Source organism: Dromiciops gliroides, chromosome 4 (assembly GCF_019393635.1).
Source record: "Dromiciops gliroides isolate mDroGli1 chromosome 4, mDroGli1.pri, whole genome shotgun sequence".
Lineage (NCBI taxonomy): Eukaryota > Metazoa > Chordata > Mammalia > Microbiotheria > Microbiotheriidae > Dromiciops > Dromiciops gliroides.
Window position 1 is genome coordinate 232,123,118 of NC_057864.1, and position 17,775 is coordinate 232,140,892.

Here is a 17,775-nt window from a genome sequence, read left to right on the forward strand (position 1 = left end):
TGGGTAAAAGGGAACGTCAAACGACGCGAACACAGTAGGCCGAGCCCTCGCCTCACAGCAACCAATCACAGGCTAGCAACGGGCACGAGTGGCTGCCAAACAGACCAATCAGAAGACCCTAAGGAAGGAAACTAGAGGCGTGAGTTGAGGGCGTGGCCTCCGCTGTGAGGAACGTTTTTGCCCGCCAATAGTAATAGACGGGTTAAGCTAGCTAGGTGGAGGTTGAGGTTCCGCTAACCTGGGAGAGGACGGGTGTGAGGAAAACTATGGGTAGTATCGCTAGGGGGCAAGATGAGCGAAGAAGAGAAAGTTGGGAGCGCCCAGGGAGGGTGGCTGGCTGTGTACGGACTGAAAGCGAGGAGGAGAAGCAGGGAAACGAAAGGGGCAGGAGCTGGTGAGAAGCGCTGGAGACTGGAGACAGATGAGGAGGAGGCACGACTGGCAGAGCGAGCTTGCAAAGGTCGGATGGACTCCTCAGGCACTGTGACCTAAGGGTGCAAGGGAGGTGAGCGTGCCAGTGTGAAGGTCATAGAGGTGGCATACGTGTGAGTGCCAGGAAATGCCAGAGACCTGAAGCACCCCAAAGAACGGGTAGAGTGAGGGGGTCCAGTTGTTGAGAAAGGCACAGGGAGTGTGCACAGGCTGCTGCCCATGGTGCTTGCAGAGGGGACCCGACGCTATCGGGCTTTGGAAGGGAGAGGAGGCAGCTGAACTCTCCTCTAAGCTTTCTCCTTCCCAGCTCCGGAATACAATTACAAATCCCTATCCCTGCTAAAACGGTTTTCCTTCTTTTAAGAAAGAGAACCCCCAATGAGACCCTGAGGCTCTATTCCCCTAGAGGCTTCCGGGAGTTCTGGGAAGAGCTTTGGGGGAGGGGGCCGGAGAAACAGGTCCAGGGTTAAGAATTAAAAAAAAAAATTCTCTCCCATACTTTTCCCCCCTCCCCGCAAAAGAAAATCAGTTACATTTTCAGGTATGAAGATGTTTTTGCTGGAACATATCCCTGAATAGTGTCTTTTTTTTCCTAGTGGTATAGTACTAGTGAGACTTAGTAACGTTCACTGATTATTTTCCTTGAGACCAAGGTCTGCAAGGTAGCTAGGCCACAGTTAGGCCTGTAGTTGGTGGCCATGGAATATTGAAGCCAACTAGCCAACACAGGGAGCAAATACTGAGCATTATTAGAGTGTTTCTATACTAGGAAGAAAACTCTCCATCATATCCTTCCCCAAAGAGTCCATTTTCCAGAACCCAGTAAAAGTTGGCAAGAAAGGTAGATTAGCTACCCCAAGACTAGATGATATATAGTCCTAGTCATTACTGGAATATGAAGTTGGAGTATTGGAAGTTGAGGAGTAGGAAGATCCCAGCTACTGCTCCTGAATAAATCCTGGGAGAAAGAAAAGGTGCCCCTTTATTGAAGAATCATGCTGAGTTCTCTGAGGCCATAAGGGTAAGAGATTGGCCAGAGACCCAGAGCCTTGCTAAGAGATGCAGTCCAGGACAAGACGGGGTACACAGGTCATAGTGGCTGGATGGTGAGGTCACAGAGAAGTCTGTTTGCCTGGTGCTCCATGTGGGGGAGGGGCTGCAGAGGGGGAGGGGCCTCAAAGGGCCTCCAAGCCCAGGCAGGGGGCATGGTGTGGGAAGGGCAGCACGGGTGGGGCCCAGAAGCTGAGTGAAGGGGGCAGGGGGGGGGCCCAGGTGGCCAAGGAAGGGGGGGGGGAGGGGGGTCAGGATGGTGAGGAGGAGCCGAAGAAGGAGGCTGCAGAGATTCACAAGGCTGTGCGGTCGGGAGGAGGGGCTCAGGGTGAGGGGGACGGGGCAGGGCATGGGATAACAGATATAAGAGGGTAGTGTTAGGGTAATGGGGGAGTAACTATGTTTTGCACAGAAACAAACGTGAAGGACAGATAGACATAATGGGAGGGAATGCAGCTATGAAACTTGAGAAAGGAGAGAGAGAAAAGGAGACAGGCAAGAATTACAGAAATAAAGGAGGGGAGAAAAACAGTGTCGGCAAGACTTTAAATGATCTCACTGTTTTTCTTCTCCTTGGGTAGGTAAAGCGGAGCTGCCCCCCATGTGGACCAGAGCCTGGAAGTGGTGGGAAGAAAGGCAGAGGGAACCCTGTGTCTGTTCAGCTGTTCCCCCCTGAGCTGGTAAGTTGAGAGACTTTTGAGAAGCCTGAGACTTCAGGGGTCAGTGCTGAGGTTCAGGGCCAGACACATATGTCCCAACCAATTCATATCTTTCTTCCCCTGAATCTGCTAGGTGGAACACATTATTTCATTCCTCCCAGTTCGGGACATCGTTGCCTTGGGTCAGACCTGCCGCTACTTCCAGGAAGTATGTGATGCTGAGGGTGTGTGGAGAAGAATCTGCCGTAGGCTCAGCCCCCGACTCCGAGAACAGGGTGCTGGCGCCCGGCCATGGAAAAGAGCTGCTATCTTAAACTGTATGCCTCAATAACAACTCCCCAGCCCCAATCACTGCCCCCTCCCTGACACTGGGCCCTAAGCTTTCCTTGGAAGAGATTTGCTAAATTTCAGTTGTGTGCCCTCCATATCCTATCGCACTCCTTTACCCTAGACATGTCATTAGATTCCTAGAATCTAGCCCTTTAATGGCTCCCCGGGAAAATCCCCTGGTTTATAGATTCTTGGATACTCCATTAATCCCTACTTCCCAGTCCAGTAACTTCTTTCTTGCTTTTTTCTCCCCCTCCCCCCAAAAAACAGCCTTTTGTCCAGAGACCTAACATTCTCTCTCTCTCTCTCTTTTTTTTTTTTTTTTTTGGTGAGGCAATTGGGGTTAAGTGACTTGCCCAGGGTCACACAGCTAGTAAGTGTTAAGTGTCTGAGGCTGGATTTGAACTCAGGTCCTCCTGACTCCAGGGCCGGTGCTCTATCCACTGTGCCACCTAGCTGCCCCTGAGACCTAGCATTTTCACAGAAAAGCCTAAAGATCCTAATCCTAAACTCCTGACAAATAGAATTCCTCAGTTTTTCTTCAAGATTTCCACCAAAGCTCTTGAAACATTCCCTGGCAATCTCTAGCTTTGCTTTGGTTCTAGATTTCTAACCCAGGTTTCCATATGAGGGAGGGTTATTGGATGGTCTTCTGTCTTTCCCCTTCAGCTCTGTCTCTTTGTTTTGTTTGTATGCTTGTCCCTCTCCCAGTATTTTTCCTGATATCTCTGACACAGGGCTAGACTATGTAGATATGCATGTCTTTGGAGGTGGGGAGATTTGGCATGGGGCAAAGGTAAAGAAGGGAATGTCCAGGCCTGTGACCTAAGAGTTATAAAATGTGGGTATTATTCCCAATCCTATAAATGGGAGGGGTAGGGAGCTAAGAATCATGGAATTTCAGAATCCAGTTTGTCCCAAACTCTTAACCACTGCCCCCTGCCATATATAATTTCCCCCTCCCCCAGACACCAAAGGCCTATACTTCCAGGCGTTTGGGGGCCGCCGCCGCTGCCTCAGTAAGAGCGTGGCCCCCCTGCTTGCCCATGGATACCGACGCTTCCTGCCAACCAAGGACCATGTCTTCATTCTTGATTATGCTGGGACTCTCTTCTTCCTCAAGAATGCACTGGTGTCTTCCACTCTTGGCCAGATCCAATGGAAGCGGGCATGCCGCTATGTTGTGCTGTGTCGGGGAGCCAAGGATGTGAGAGACTGAAACCCTACAGACCCTTCACCAAACTACTCCTCATTCTTGGGACCCAAGTGTTCAGGACCACAGGGCCCTTACTTCCAGTACTGGTGTCCCCTTAGACCCAGGCATCTGGGAATTTAGCCTTCCAGCCCTAGGACCTTGGGACTAGTAATTTCCACCAGTTCTGGGACTAAGTATCCTAATTGCCCCTACCTTCTTGCCAAGTGGCCCCTAGAACCTAGGTATCCCTATTTTCCTTGCAGTTTGCCTCAGATCCACGAAGTGACACTGTCTATCGTAAATATCTATATGTGTTGGCCACACGGGAGCAACCAGGAGGGGTGGGGGGGCCTGGTGGAAGAGCCTGCGACTGTGTGGAGGTTTATCTGCAGTCCAGTGGGCAGCGTGTCTTCAAGATGACATTTCACCACTCCATGCGCTTCAAGCAGATTGTGCTAGTTGGTCAAGAGACTCAACGGGCTCTGTTACTGCTTACTGGTACGATCCTACCATCTCCCAAATCTAAAGTCACAGAATGTCAGTCAGAAGAGGCCTTAGGAGTTCTCCCAGTCTATCTTTCCCTTCATTTTACAAAAAGATGAGAAAACTGAGGGGAAGTGATTTGCCTGAGGTCACACAGCCTGAATTAGAAGTCCAGATAGTTGGTCCAGGGACCTTTCAGAGGCCATACTGGCCTGGCCTTCCCCTAATTCCATTAAATAAACATCTATTAGGTATTTACTTGTGCTAGGTATTGGTGAAAACAGAAGCACTGATAAGTAAATGCCTTGGAAATGTAAAAAATCTCCACATATATCAGATGTTGGCCTTTTCTAATTCAGAGTTGGGAGGGAGGGAGAGATGGGAGATAACTCACAACTCAAAATGTCACCAAAAAAAAGAAAAAATGTACAAACTCAGAGTGCTTAGATTCATAAAGAGCTTCAATGCATAAACTCCTTAGGTAAAAAGATGATCTCACTTTTCTATTTGTATGTCCTGGGCCTGGCACATAGTAAATGCTAAATGTTTGTTAATGGATTGATTAAAAAGATTGATAACTTGATGGATCCCTAAATATCATCCCTTCTACATCCCAATTCTGCTTCAGATTCCTTGAACACATGGATCTTGACAATTTAGCTTCCCCTTAATTCTCCCAACTCAACTGATTGTGAGAAGACTTTCAGAATGGGGGGGGGGGGCGGTGTTTGTGAACTTGGTTAAGTCACTCTTCCATAGTGTGCCAAATCTCCCATCTCATAGGAAAGGAAGATTCACTGGTTTGGAGGGTCAATTTGAATGGTGAGGAAGTGGGGATCTCCTACTCCTTCAAAATCCCTAACAACCTCTTTCTGGCCCACCCCTACATTCTCCAGAGGAAGGAAAGATTTACTCTCTGGTGGTGAATGAAACACAGCTAGACCAGCCTCGGTCATACACAGTGCAGCTGGCACTGAGGAAAGTGTCTCGCTGTCTGCCCCATCTCCGAGTGGCCCGAATGGCCTCCAATCAAAGCAGCACACTCTACATCACGGGTACATCTCCCAGGGCCCTGCTCTGATCTGTAGATCTCTCCTCGTTCAAATCCTCCTCATTCCCCTCTCATGACCTATGCACAACTATGAAGAAGTTCATTATTATTAGTAGTGTTATTAATGTGTTTGCTAAATATTCCAGTACCTGGAATCACTACAGACTTTAGTGTTCTGGCCCTCGCTTACCCAAGGACCCTAGCTGTCACTAATCTTTGAACCTGCCTTCCATCCCCTCCTTCCTTTTTCCATTTCTCCAACAGTCTTATCTAGATATAGCTTTTATCTAGGGGTGGGAGCCATGTCCCTTGGGACATATGGGTATTTTAGGAGCTTCAATGCTGAGAACCCCTGCCCCCCTCCAGACCAGGGGGGAGTGTATTTTGAGGTACACACTCCTGGAGTATATCGTGATCTCTTTGGGACCCTTCATGCCTTTGATCCTCTGGACCAGCAGATGCCACTTGCCCTATCACTACCTGCTAAGGTGGGAGAACCTCTAAAAAGGGTGGGAGGCCTAGGAAGCAGAAACTGTGGGGCTGAGAAGGGAAGAGATTTGGACAAAGATGGGAGGGAGAGTCATCAGGGAGGTGCTGGCTTTAAAAGAAATGGGGGGGGGAAGTTTTAGGGATCTGGTCTTGGGAATTATATTCAAAGGAGCTAAATGCCCTGCCCTTACTACTGCCCCTTCTACTTCACCGTCCTCCCCCAGATACTATTCTGTGCTCTTGGCTACAATCACCTCGGATTGGTAGATGAATTTGGACGAATCTTCATGCAGGGAAACAACCGGTACGGGCAGCTGGGTACGGGGGACAAGATGGACCGTGGGGAACCCACTCAGGTGAGACCCATGACCAAAATTTTGGGGACCTGACCCAGGTGTCCTGATGCACACCCTCTTGCTCTCATAACTGACACTAATGGGACCTAGGTTTCCTGCCTCTCCTATCAGATGCCCCCAGAAGTGAGTCCCTTGTCCCCAGCCAAGTCAAGAAATATTGAGTGTGTAAAGGAATATTAGCTTGTTCCATATGCTCAGCAGCATAGTCAATCTATGAACAGATATTTACATAAAATTTTGTGTTTGGCAATATGCTGTGGAAAGAGCAGGAAAAGAATAGGAAGTCTTTTGTCTTTAAAGAGCTTATAATCTAACTTTGATGAACACTGAAACAACTGGATAACACATAATAAGATGTAACATCTTTACAAAAGTGATGGAAGCAGAGTGATTTGTAAGGTCATTGGGTCACAGATAGAGAGCTTGAAGAGCTCCCAGAAACCACTTAACTACTCCCCTCATTTGAGGAAATGCAGCCAGAGAGCTAAGTGACTTAGCTAAGGTCATACAGATAGCTTAAAAGCAGCAGAAGTGGGATCTGATCCAAGGTTCTGTGACTCACAAACTCATTTCACTGCCCATTGGAAATAAGATTGGATCAGCAAGGAATGGGCCAAATTATGAAGGGCCAAGAACAAAGTTGATGTGAGGTAAAGTGGCCACCAAAGGTTTTTAAGTAGGGCCATGGCATACAGAAAGTGGTGGTTCCTGTAGCACACCCTGCTTTTCAAAATGTTTTTTTTTCACCACCCTGTGTATTAGGCAGAAGCAAATATTATCTCCTTATCACAAATAAGGAAACTCAAGCTCAAAGAAATTATGACTTGTTTCAGAAGCATAAGGCTGTGACTTGAACCCCCATGTCTCCTGATTCATAAACACTCTCTCTATGAAGGACTAGTCTGTGATTGATGTGTTCGTTGGTTTTACTGAACTGCTTTTTTCTCTCTTTTTCTTTTTAAGTTTATAAGGGGGATGGCTCAATGGGGAAGGGAGGAATATATCTGGAAATGAAGGTGATGTAAAAGCAAACCATATCAATAAAAAACTTTAAATGATACCAAAAAGGAAAAAATGTCTGGCAGATGTGTGAAGGATGGACTACTAGAAGGAGAAGAAGAGTCAGGGTGGACATTCATTTCACAAATGTATGATTTTTAGGGTCCTTACAACTTTAGAATCTTAATGTTAAGTATTTCATGTCTACTACTCTGGGCTTTGCTGGGGATACAAGATGACCAAGATACAGTCCCTGCCCTTAAGAAGCTTATATTCTAGCTGGTGAGACAATTATAACATAGGATGTAATACAAAGTTTAAATCCTGATTCTGTTGCTTATGCCCATGTGACCTTAAGCAAGTCAATTAGCCTCTTTGGGCTTCAGTTTCCGCATTTGTAGATTGATGAGTGGGTTGGACTAGATGACCTCCAAGATCCCTTCTAGTTCTGAACCTATGTTTGTTTTTTGTTTTGTTAGTTCTGAACCTATGAAAAGTCATAATGTAGGTACCAATTAAGTGCTAAAGGAAGGATGATTTCCATAACTGTAGGAGGGCAGAAGTGCTTGGGAAGTCAACTGCACATATTAAGCACCTACTATGTGCCCAGGCACTATGCTAAGTGCTGGGGATACAAAGAAAGCTCCCCCCACCCCCAAAAAGTTAGTTCTTTCTAACCAATGATGATAATAACAACATTTATAGAGCATTTTAAAGTTTTCAAAGCACTTTACAGAAATCTTAATTTATCCTTACAACAATCCTGGGATGTAGGTGCTTTTTAGGTACATTTTACATATAGTGAAACTGAAGCAGATGGCTAAGTGATTTTCCCAAGGTCACACAGTGCATCTGAGGCTAAATTTGAACTCAAAGGTGACATTTCAAGCCAGGCCTAGGAGGTCAGTGAAAGTAATCCAGCCATGAGGTGATAAGAACCTGGACTAGGGTTGGAGGCATTGGGAATGTAAGTGAAGTCCTGAGAGACATTTTTAAAAAATGTCTCGGTAAATGATTATATGACAAAAGAAATGGATGTATGGATAAAAAAGGTTTTCAGAATGGTGTATCTACAACAGAAGCAGGGAATCTAAGAAGTTGAAGGTATTTTATAAACTATCAAATTCAGCCACCTCCAGTCTTTTCTGGAAAACCTCCAGTAAGAAAAGGAAATTACTACCTCCTGAGACAACCCTTTCCATTTTTAGACAGCTCTAAGTGATAGGAAGTTATTCCTTATATCAAGTCTAAATCTGCCTGTTCCTAATTCTGACCTCACACCATGCAGAGAAATCTAATCCTCCTTTTATATTATAACCCTTTTAAGTTAAACACCCTCAGTTCTTTCAAATGATGTTCATATGGCATGATCTTGAGACCTTTTGCCATGCTGATGGCCCTTTTTTGAGTGCTGTCCAGCTTTGTCAGTGTCATTCCTAGCAGCTGGCATCCAGAAATGGACACAGTATGGACTTACCATGGCAGAATACAACAGGAGTATCACTTCCCTAATCTTAGACAATATGCCTCTCAACAAAAACTAAGATACAATGGATTTGGGGGGCTCTTGCATTATTATGCTGTTGACACACATTGAACTTATAGTAAACTATAAGATCTTTTTCAGGTTAGCACTCTTCTAACCATACTTCTACCCAGCTTTCACATAGTAGGAAGTGATTTTTTAAAACTTTAGCTTAAATAAGATTTGACATATTACTATTAAATGTCATCTTATTAGACCAGAATATCTTAGATTTGGAGCTGGGGCAGCTAGGTGGTCCAGTGGATAGAGCACCAGCCCTGGAGTCAGGAGTACCTGAGTTCAAATCTGGCCTCAGACACTTAACACTTACTGGCTGTGTGACCCTGGGTAAGTCATTTAACCCCAATTGCCTCAACAACAACAACAACAACAACAAAAGATTTGGAGTTAAAAGCACTTATGAGACCATTGAGTCCAACCCCTCAGAAACTAAGGAGCAAGGAGGTTTAGTGACTTGTCCCAGGGTCAAGTAATCAGTCAATGAATATTTATCAAGCACCTGATATTTGTCAGGCACTCAGAGGCAAGATTACCAATATAGTGTGTGTGCCAGGTATTTTGCTAAATGGTTTACAATTATTGTTGGATCCTCACAACAACCCAGGGAGGTAGGTGCTATCTCCATTTTACAGGATGCAGAAAATGAGGCAAATAGGTTAAGTGACTTGTCCAAGGTCATACACCTAGTGAGTAGAGTTAGGTCACTCAGGTCTTTCTGACTTTAGAGCCTGGTGCTCTACCCACTATACCATCTGCCTGCCCCTATCCATAAAAAGAAGTTGAACAAATCTTTTTGTCTCCAAATCCAATATGCTGTCCCTGTTGCTTCTATGGTCTGGTCCGTGCCAAGGTCTTTCACAATTCTGAATCTGTCATTATCTCTCCCTTCTAGCTCTGGGTATTCTGCTAAGTTTGAGAAGCATGACATTTAGGCCTCTGTTCAAGCCACCAATGAAAATGTTAAATAGCAGAGTTGCTAGCTACCTCTCTTCCATCACATACAATTAAGATGTGTATTTTTGGTTTGTATCTCCTTATGTATGTGTGTGTTTTCACCACAGAAGAATGTAAGGGTCCTTGAGGTTAGGGATTCTTTTGTTTTTATCTTTCACTCACCTAACAAGCATTAATTTTTAAAATTGTATTGATATCTTTTGTTTTTATATCACCTTCATTTATGAATATATCTCTCCTCCCTCCCCTACCCATCAAGCTATTCCTTGTAACAAAGAATAAAGAGGGGAAAAAAGCAGTTCAACAAAACTAGCCAGCATATCTGACAGCATATGCAGTGTTCCACAGCCACAATCCCTCACCTCTGCAAAGAAGGTAGGGAGGCACATTTTCTAATCTCTGGGGCCAAACTTGGTTATTATAATGATATATTGTTCAGTTCCATTCTCTTCTTTCCATTTACTTTGTTGTAGTGACATATACTATTTTCCTGCTCACTTCACTTTATCAGTTCATATAAATCTTCCCATGAATATGAATTCTTCATATTCATCATTTCTTATGGTGGAGTTATATTCCATTACATTCATGTTCCAATATTTGATTAAGTCAATATGTACCAGACACTATGCTAAACACCAGATTGGGCATTCTTTACTCAATGGGGATCTATATCAAGTTATATTAAGCACCAGACATGGTTAGGTGCCAGAGTTAAAAAACAAAAAATGAAGCAGTAAAAAACTTTTTCATGCTATTAGAGGGAAACAACATGTACACAGAAAAGTAATTTCTGGAAAGAAGCCTAGAACTGGGGAGTGGGGATGGGTGTCAGAATAAGCCTCCTATAAGATGAGGTACCTGAATTGAACTTTAAAGGAAACTAGGGATTCTAAGAAGGACAGTCAGAAGGGGAGGGCATTACTGGTATGAAAGACAGTCTGTAGAAAGGCAAAAAGATGGGAAATAGAACAACATGTAAGGGGAACATAGATTTTGGCTGGAAGGTAGAATTTGGCTGAAAGGGGGAGTAATGGGCAATAGGCCTGCAAATGGAAGCTGGAAACAGATTGTAATGGACTTTAAATTCCAGAGGAGTCCTCTCGCTTCCACTCTAATCCCTGGTTTGCCGGTGCGTGTTTGTCTCTGGAGCCGAAATCCCGGGAAACAGACTCTTCACCATGGACCCCACCTCCAGCCTCCACCAGCTTCCACTCGGACTCGGATTTCTGCCCAGAAATCTGCGGCTCAATTTTACCTCTCCCTGGAACTTTGGACACAGTGACTTGCCCCAGGTGTAGCTTCTCCATAGACGTGTGGGAGTTAGAGGGGAAGGTGGTGGAGACCTCAGTCGTGTTCCACAAATTGGGAACAATAGCTTTAATGGTGTCAGAGGAAGATGGGCCCGAGTTCCAGGGGCCAGTGATTGACAGGCAATGTTCCAACTGTGGACATGAGGGAATGGCATATCATACCCGGCAGATGCACTCAGCTGATGGACAGACTGTTTTCTATACCTGCACTAACTGCCGTTTCTAAGAGAAAGAAGACTCTTGATCTCTATCTATCCTGTTGGACTCAGCCCCTTCTATTTGAAAGAGTCCTGCTTCGATGGCTGATGATATAGAAGTGACCTGGGTTCTTGAAGGCTGCACAGTTGCACTTTGAATGATCCTCAACTTCAAAGACTTATATGATTCTATTATTTACAACCATACTACATCACTGAAGACTTGAAATTAAGAGGATGGGCCTTGTTTCTGAGAAAAACTTAGGGGTCCATTAAAAGGAACTATGCAGTTTCCCAAAGTAAAAAAAAAAATTCCAGAGGAGTCTGTATGTGGTCCTAAAGTCATTTGGAAACCACTGGAGCAGGGCAGTGGCATAGTCAAAGTTGTACCTTAGAAATATCAATTTGGCAATTGTGTGAAGGATGGATTGGCTGTTATAATCTAATAATTGGTCCAATAATTGGTTATATAAGACTAGAGCTTGAGCTGGAAATATAGATCTGGGAGTCATCTAAATAGGGATGATAGTTAAACTAATGAGAACTAACTAGATCTCTGGTGCCTAGCTAACTTGCCATATAATAATAGTTTAAGTGAGAGGTGATAAAGGTCTAACCTAGAATAACAGCCTTATGAATGAAGAGAAGGGGGATGAATTTGAGAAGTTACTAAGGTACAATGCCAGGCCTTGACAACTGATTGCCTATAAAGGATAAGAGAAAGGAAAGAACTGAGGAGGACTTTTTTTTGTTTGTTGGTTTGTTTTTTGTTTTAGTGAGGCAGTTGGGGTTAAGTGACTTGCCTAGGGTCACAAAGCTAGTAAGTGTTAAGTGTCTGAGGCCGGATTTGAACTCAGGTACTCCTGACTCCAGGGCCAGTGCTCTATCCACTGCACCATCTAGCTGCCCCTGAGGAGGACTTTGAGGTTGAAAGCCTGGGTGACTAAGAATTTCACGTGGAGCCAAGATGGTGGCAAGCTGCCTGAGCTCTCCTTCTGTTCCCTCAAAAAGAACATTAAATCAAGCCTCTGGATGGATTGAAACTACAGAACCTGCAAAGAGACAGAGAGACACAGTCTTCCAACCAGAGATAATTTAAAAGACTTCAGGAAAGGTCGGTCTGACTCGGGCAAAAGGGAGGCACAGCGCAGGGCGGCAGTATAGCACCGAGGGGGTTGGGGCAAGTCAGCAGGAAGTTGTGGTCCACAGCCAAGCAACTGAGGCCCCTGGATCCTGGCTCAAAAATCTGGTGGTGCAGCAGGACAGTGGTGAAACTCACCTGCACCAGCTCAGAGGGCAGTTTGCCAGCTGGAGGGCCACAAACAGGATAGGCGCGACTAGGCCCACTGATCCCAGCGCGCTCAGACAGGAAGTCCAGAGTGGGGGAACTCTACACGCCATAGAGGCCTCAGTGTAAAAAGCCAGTGACGCAGTCCCTATGCCCCAGCACAAGAAGCTCAAAACAGGGACCCTGGTGCCCCCAGAGCAGACCTCAACTTAAAAAATAAATAAATAAGCTGCAATATGAGTAAGAAGCAAAAAAGAGCCCTCTCCATTGAGAGCATCAACAGGGAAGAGGCAAACACAAACTCAGATGAGAACAACACTCTCAAATTGCCTACATGTGAAGCCTCAAGAGGGAAGGTGAATTGGTCTCAAGAACAAAAAGCCTTCCTGGAAGAGCTCAAAAAGGATTTTAAAAATCAATTGAGAGAGGCAGAAGAGAAAATGGGGAGAGAAATGAAAGCAAAACAAAACTATGAAAAAAGAATCAGCAGCTTGGGAAAAAAAGCACAAAGATTGACTGAAGAAAACAATTCCTTAAAAAATTCATCTGGCCAAAAAAGGTACAATAATCTCATTGAAGAAAACAATGCCTTAAAAATTAAAATTGGACAGTTGGAAGATAAGGAATCCATGAGATACCAGGAATCAGTCAAGCAGAATCAAAAGAATGAAGAATTTCAGCAGAAATGGGGAAGTTAGGAAGAGATTTTGGGAGGCTTATGAGTTTTTTGGTTTTTTTGCAGGGCAATGAGGGTTGAATTACTTGCCAGGGTCACACAGATAGTAACTGTCAAGTGTCTGAGGCTGGATTTGAACTCAGGTCTTCCTGAATCCAGGGCCCATGTGTTATCCACTGCACTACCTAGCTGCCCCCTGATGAGTTATTTTTTAGGCATGTTCGATTCAAGATATCTATGGGGCATATAGTTGGAAATGTCCAATAATTGGTTATATAAGACTAGAGCTTGGGCTAGAAATATAGGAATGATAGTTAAACCAATGGGAACTGACTAGATCTCTGGTGCCTAGCTAACTTGCCACATGATAAGTTTTTTGTTTGTTTGGTTTTGGTCAGGCAGTTGGGGTTAAGTGACTTGCCCAGGGTCACTGTCTGAGGCCAGATTTGAACTCAGGTCCTCCTGAATCCAGGGCCAGTGCTCTATCTACTGCGCCACCTAGCTGCCCCCACATAATAAGTTTTTAAATAAATGCTTGTTGAATTAATGGATTTAGCACAAGACCAAGCAGTCCCATAGAGTCCTTTTTCCAAGATGATATGGAACTGATATTCCAAGCTGAAATTAGTAATTGACTGTGTATCCTATAGAAACTTTCTAAAATGTGTTACTAAAATCTAGGTAAACTATCTCTACAGTATTCCTTTGATCTATCAGCTTATTAACCTTATGACAAAATAGAATTAAGTTAATCTGGTATGACCTGTTCTTGATGAAACTAAGCTACCCTTTCTGATGACTGTTTCCTTTGTCCATTAACTCTATCTTTTAAATGAATACTACAATTTTTCCAGAAGTCAGAGTTGAGCTCACAGGCCTATGGTCTGCAGATTTCAGTTTTCCCCTTTCTAAAAAATTAGGACATCACCATATCTTTGGTCCTATGATACTTTCTATTCTCCATATTTTCAAAGATATGAACCGGCAGTCTTATTTGTCATTTCTTTCAGTACCAATGATGCTCATCTGAGCTTGGTCTTGAGCATTTAATCTTGAGCTCATCAAGATCAGCTAAGCATTTTCTTACTCTCTATTTTAAAGGGCTAACAACTCCCTATTTGCTATTTTATTTCTTTCTTTTCACCTTGAAACATCTGGATAATTGAAGGTTCTTGGCACCACTGTATCATGTCTTCACATTTTTGCCAAGCCCTTTATCTCTTTCCCTTCTTTCTCAGTGGTCTATAGTGTATTTCAGTGACAACATTGTTTCTTTTTCTGCCTCTACTGATCTTTACCTGAATGCTTTTTACCAAATACATCTCTTCATACATGTTTAACTTTTTAATATATATACAATGTTATTGGGCCCCAACCACTGCCTTTTCACATATCCTAAAGGTTTAGGATCATAGAGTCAGAGTTAGAAGTCATCTAATCTGACCCCCTCATCTACACATGAGAAAACTGAAGCTCAGAGAGATTAAGTGATTTAATATATACTCCTCCAGAGTCATATTCCAGGAAGAGTCTTATCCCACTAAGTGTCAACAATACCTATGAGATCATTTTGCCTCCTTGTATTGGGAGGAAGAACTGGTTTTGGGGGAAACATAATGAGCTGCATTTTGGACATGTGAAAGTTAACAATTAAAGCTAACTGAAAATGTTTTAGCAGGTAGTTGGAGATACTGCCTGCAGTTTAGATGAAAGGACAGGGTTAGAAAACTAGATTAGAGAATCCTCTATATAGCCTTAAAATCATGTATATTTGTTTAGAGAACACTTGATAATTATAAAACACATTCCCATATATTATCTCATTGAATTCTAATAGGAACCCAAAGAATTAGACAGTGAAAGTATTGTTAATCCCTTTCTCCTGTTTTACAAATGAGAGAACTTAAGTTTGAGGAGGCTATAAAGTGGTCTATCAGAGGTCTCTCTGCTAGTCAGCAGATGGTGAAGCTCCCAGACTATTTTCTTTTTCTTCTACCCTACTTTGCTTTTCGGAGAAGTGATAAGTGAAGTGCTAAGAATGTATAGGGAGGGAGAGGGAGGGAGGGGAAGAGGAGGGGAGAGAGGAAGGAGGAGGAGGAAAGAGAAAAAGCAGCTAAAAGCCAAAATCTGAACTTTAGAACACACCCCACAATAAGCTAAATAAAGAAGAAAAAATGAAATTAAGAAAAAGCAGCTGAAGTGGTAGAAAGAGAGAACTAGGATGATGTATAATATCACAAAAGCTAAGGGAAGAAATAATTTCCAGAACAGGGTGGTCAACATTTTCACATGCAACTAAGTTCCAGGAAAATGAGGATGTTGAAAAAAAAAAAGTCACCAGAATGATCAATAAGGACAATCCTGAATCTTCCAAGGACCCACTTTTGAACAGTGGTGAGGACAGTGACCAGGCTGGGTTGAAGAAATGAAGGTAGCACTTGGATGTGAAGGCCAGTAGGCTTAGATGAGGAGGAACCATAGAGATTCTCTCTCTGGTCTCAAACCCCTCATCTTCCAAGATGAGGAAACTAATGCCCAGGGAAGTAAAGGCACACATCCTAAAGATGCTAGAGGCAGGATTCAAATATAAGTCTGATTCCAAATCCAAAGGGGCTTTTCTCACTTTACTTGACTTCGTCTAAGAGGCAGCAGGAGATAGTGAAAGGTTTGTGTTAAAGGCAGGGAAAGCAGTAGGAAAGAGCCAATGGAAAAGGAAGAGATAAAAAAGGGAGGGGTAAAACTATAATCCTTTAGTCTGTCACTGGGATTGAAAAGAGCTGGTCCTGTACTGATATATGGTATAGTAAGCCTTGAGAACAGAGAATACCTGTTCTTAGAAGACTGAGGGTTAGGATGAGCAGATGAATGCAGGGACTGAAATGTATTGATAAAAGGACATGAGGAAAAGTGTGGAAGCAGAAGACAAGGTCCTTTACTTAAAATCTAGCTGGGGAGAAAAAGTACACAAGATGAAACTAGAGAATGATAGAAGATTCTAGACCAGTCTATGGTACAAACTAATTTCTGTGAGAATTCAGGATAGGGAAACAGAGTTAGTCAGAGAAAGCTTTACAGAGGTGGTGGGATTTGAACTGAAAGTTTCTTCTTTCCCACCCCCACCCCCAAGCCTCCCGGCCCCCCAACCCAAGAATGCTTGGTGTCTTTCCTCACCTCAGGGATCCTGACATCTTGTCCCCAGGTACATTACCTGCAGCGCCCCATTGCCCTCTGGTGTGGTCTGAATCACTCCCTCGTGTTGAGCCAGAGCTCGGATTTCAGCAAGGAGCTGCTGGGCTGTGGCTGTGGAGCTGGGGGTCGGCTCCCTGGCTGGCCCAAGGGGAGTGCTTCCTTCGTCAAGCTCCATGTCAAGGTCGGGATCATGTTGGGGGAAGCAGAGGGGGATATAAAGATCAGGGATCAAGAAAGCATGGGTCTCGGAGATAGATAAGAACAGGAAAGTAGATTGTCTTGATCTCTGCCCTTCTACCCTCTCTATCCTACCAAGTGATATGCATGCACACACAAATACATGCACACAACAGCTCTATTCCTTGGCCCCTTTCCTGTTGTGTAACACTTGTTATGGGGTGTATATCCTACCCAATAATCCTCAGGCTCTTCCTTGACCCCTCCCTCACAACCAGATTTCTTTGCTCTGTAGGAAAATGAAGCTGACTTCCCAAAGCCCAGGCCTTGTAAGACCTCTCTTCCCAAATTCCAGCTTTCAATGCCCCATCCTCCTCCTCTGCAGCACCCCCACACCCCCCACATAGAATCATCTCTCTTAACCCCTTCTCTAGCCTCAGATGCCTGCCATGTTCTTTCCACTCAGGTCCCTCTTTGTGCCTGTTCTCTTTGCTCCACAAGAGAGTGCCTCTACATGCTCTCCAGCCATGACATTGAACGCTGCCCCACTTACCGTGACCTGCCAGCCAGCAGGGCCACAGGGACTTCAGAGTCCAGTATAGGGACTGGGACATCCCAGGATCCTGGGGGGGCAGCCCGAGCCTGTGAAGAGTATCTGAACCAGATTCACAGCTGCCCCACCCTGCAGGACCGCATGGAGAAGATGAAGGAGATTGTGGGCTGGATGCCTCTGCTAGCTGCACAGAAGGATTTCTTCTGGGAAGCATTGGACATGCTGCAGAGGGCTGCTGGGGGAGGTGGCCAAGGACCCACACCCCCTGAAAGCTGACCCCCCCCATTCCCTCAAAAGGAAGGGGAGAAACTGGCCAGGGGCCAGGACAGAGGAGAGCTGAAGCGTGTACTATATATATGTGAGAGATTTGGGGATGGGGGGGAGGGAACAGGAGACACGCACTGGGATGGGATGAGGGTTGTTTTGTAAAATGTTCGGGGGAATTCCCAGGAGGGGCCCCCAACCTGGGCATCATGGACGAAAGAAATTTGACGGATGGATACAATAAAAGAAGCTGCAGCAGAGCCCTGGATACTTGGGTCTTAGGAGAGAAGTAGGAACAACAGTTTGCTTGGATACCCATGGGAAATAAGGGCTCAAAGAGGAGAAAGTAGGGGACCTGAGAATAGAATGCTAGAAGCTTAGGAAGAAGATCTAAGGGAGGGTGGGGGACCTGGTAAGTGGAGGTGGTTAAAGGAGGTGGCTATTTTTCTTCTCCCTTAACTCTACCTTTGCCACAGCAAACACTTCCCTAAGATCTAGATGGCAGAGAAAGCCATTCCCTTGAGATTCTAGCTCCTCGTCCTAAAATACTCATCTTCTGTTTCCCTTATTAGAT

General features: G+C 44.6%; 1 protein-coding gene and 1 pseudogene across 1 annotated transcript; both read left to right on the forward strand.

Moving 5' to 3' along the window:
- The first annotated feature begins 179 nt into the window (after positions 1–179).
- FBXO24 (F-box protein 24) lies at positions 180–17,213 on the forward strand. The gene is given in 11 exon segments (XM_044002063.1): positions 180–437; positions 439–460; positions 2,064–2,162; positions 2,275–2,458; positions 3,440–3,678; positions 3,930–4,164; positions 5,046–5,204; positions 5,567–5,688; positions 5,914–6,045; positions 16,218–16,388; positions 16,851–17,213. Coding segments are annotated over 11 exon segments (1,872 nt in total). The 5' UTR covers positions 180–291.
- LOC122753455 lies at positions 10,678–11,101 on the forward strand (annotated as a pseudogene).
- Positions 17,214–17,775: the final 562 nt, after the last annotated feature.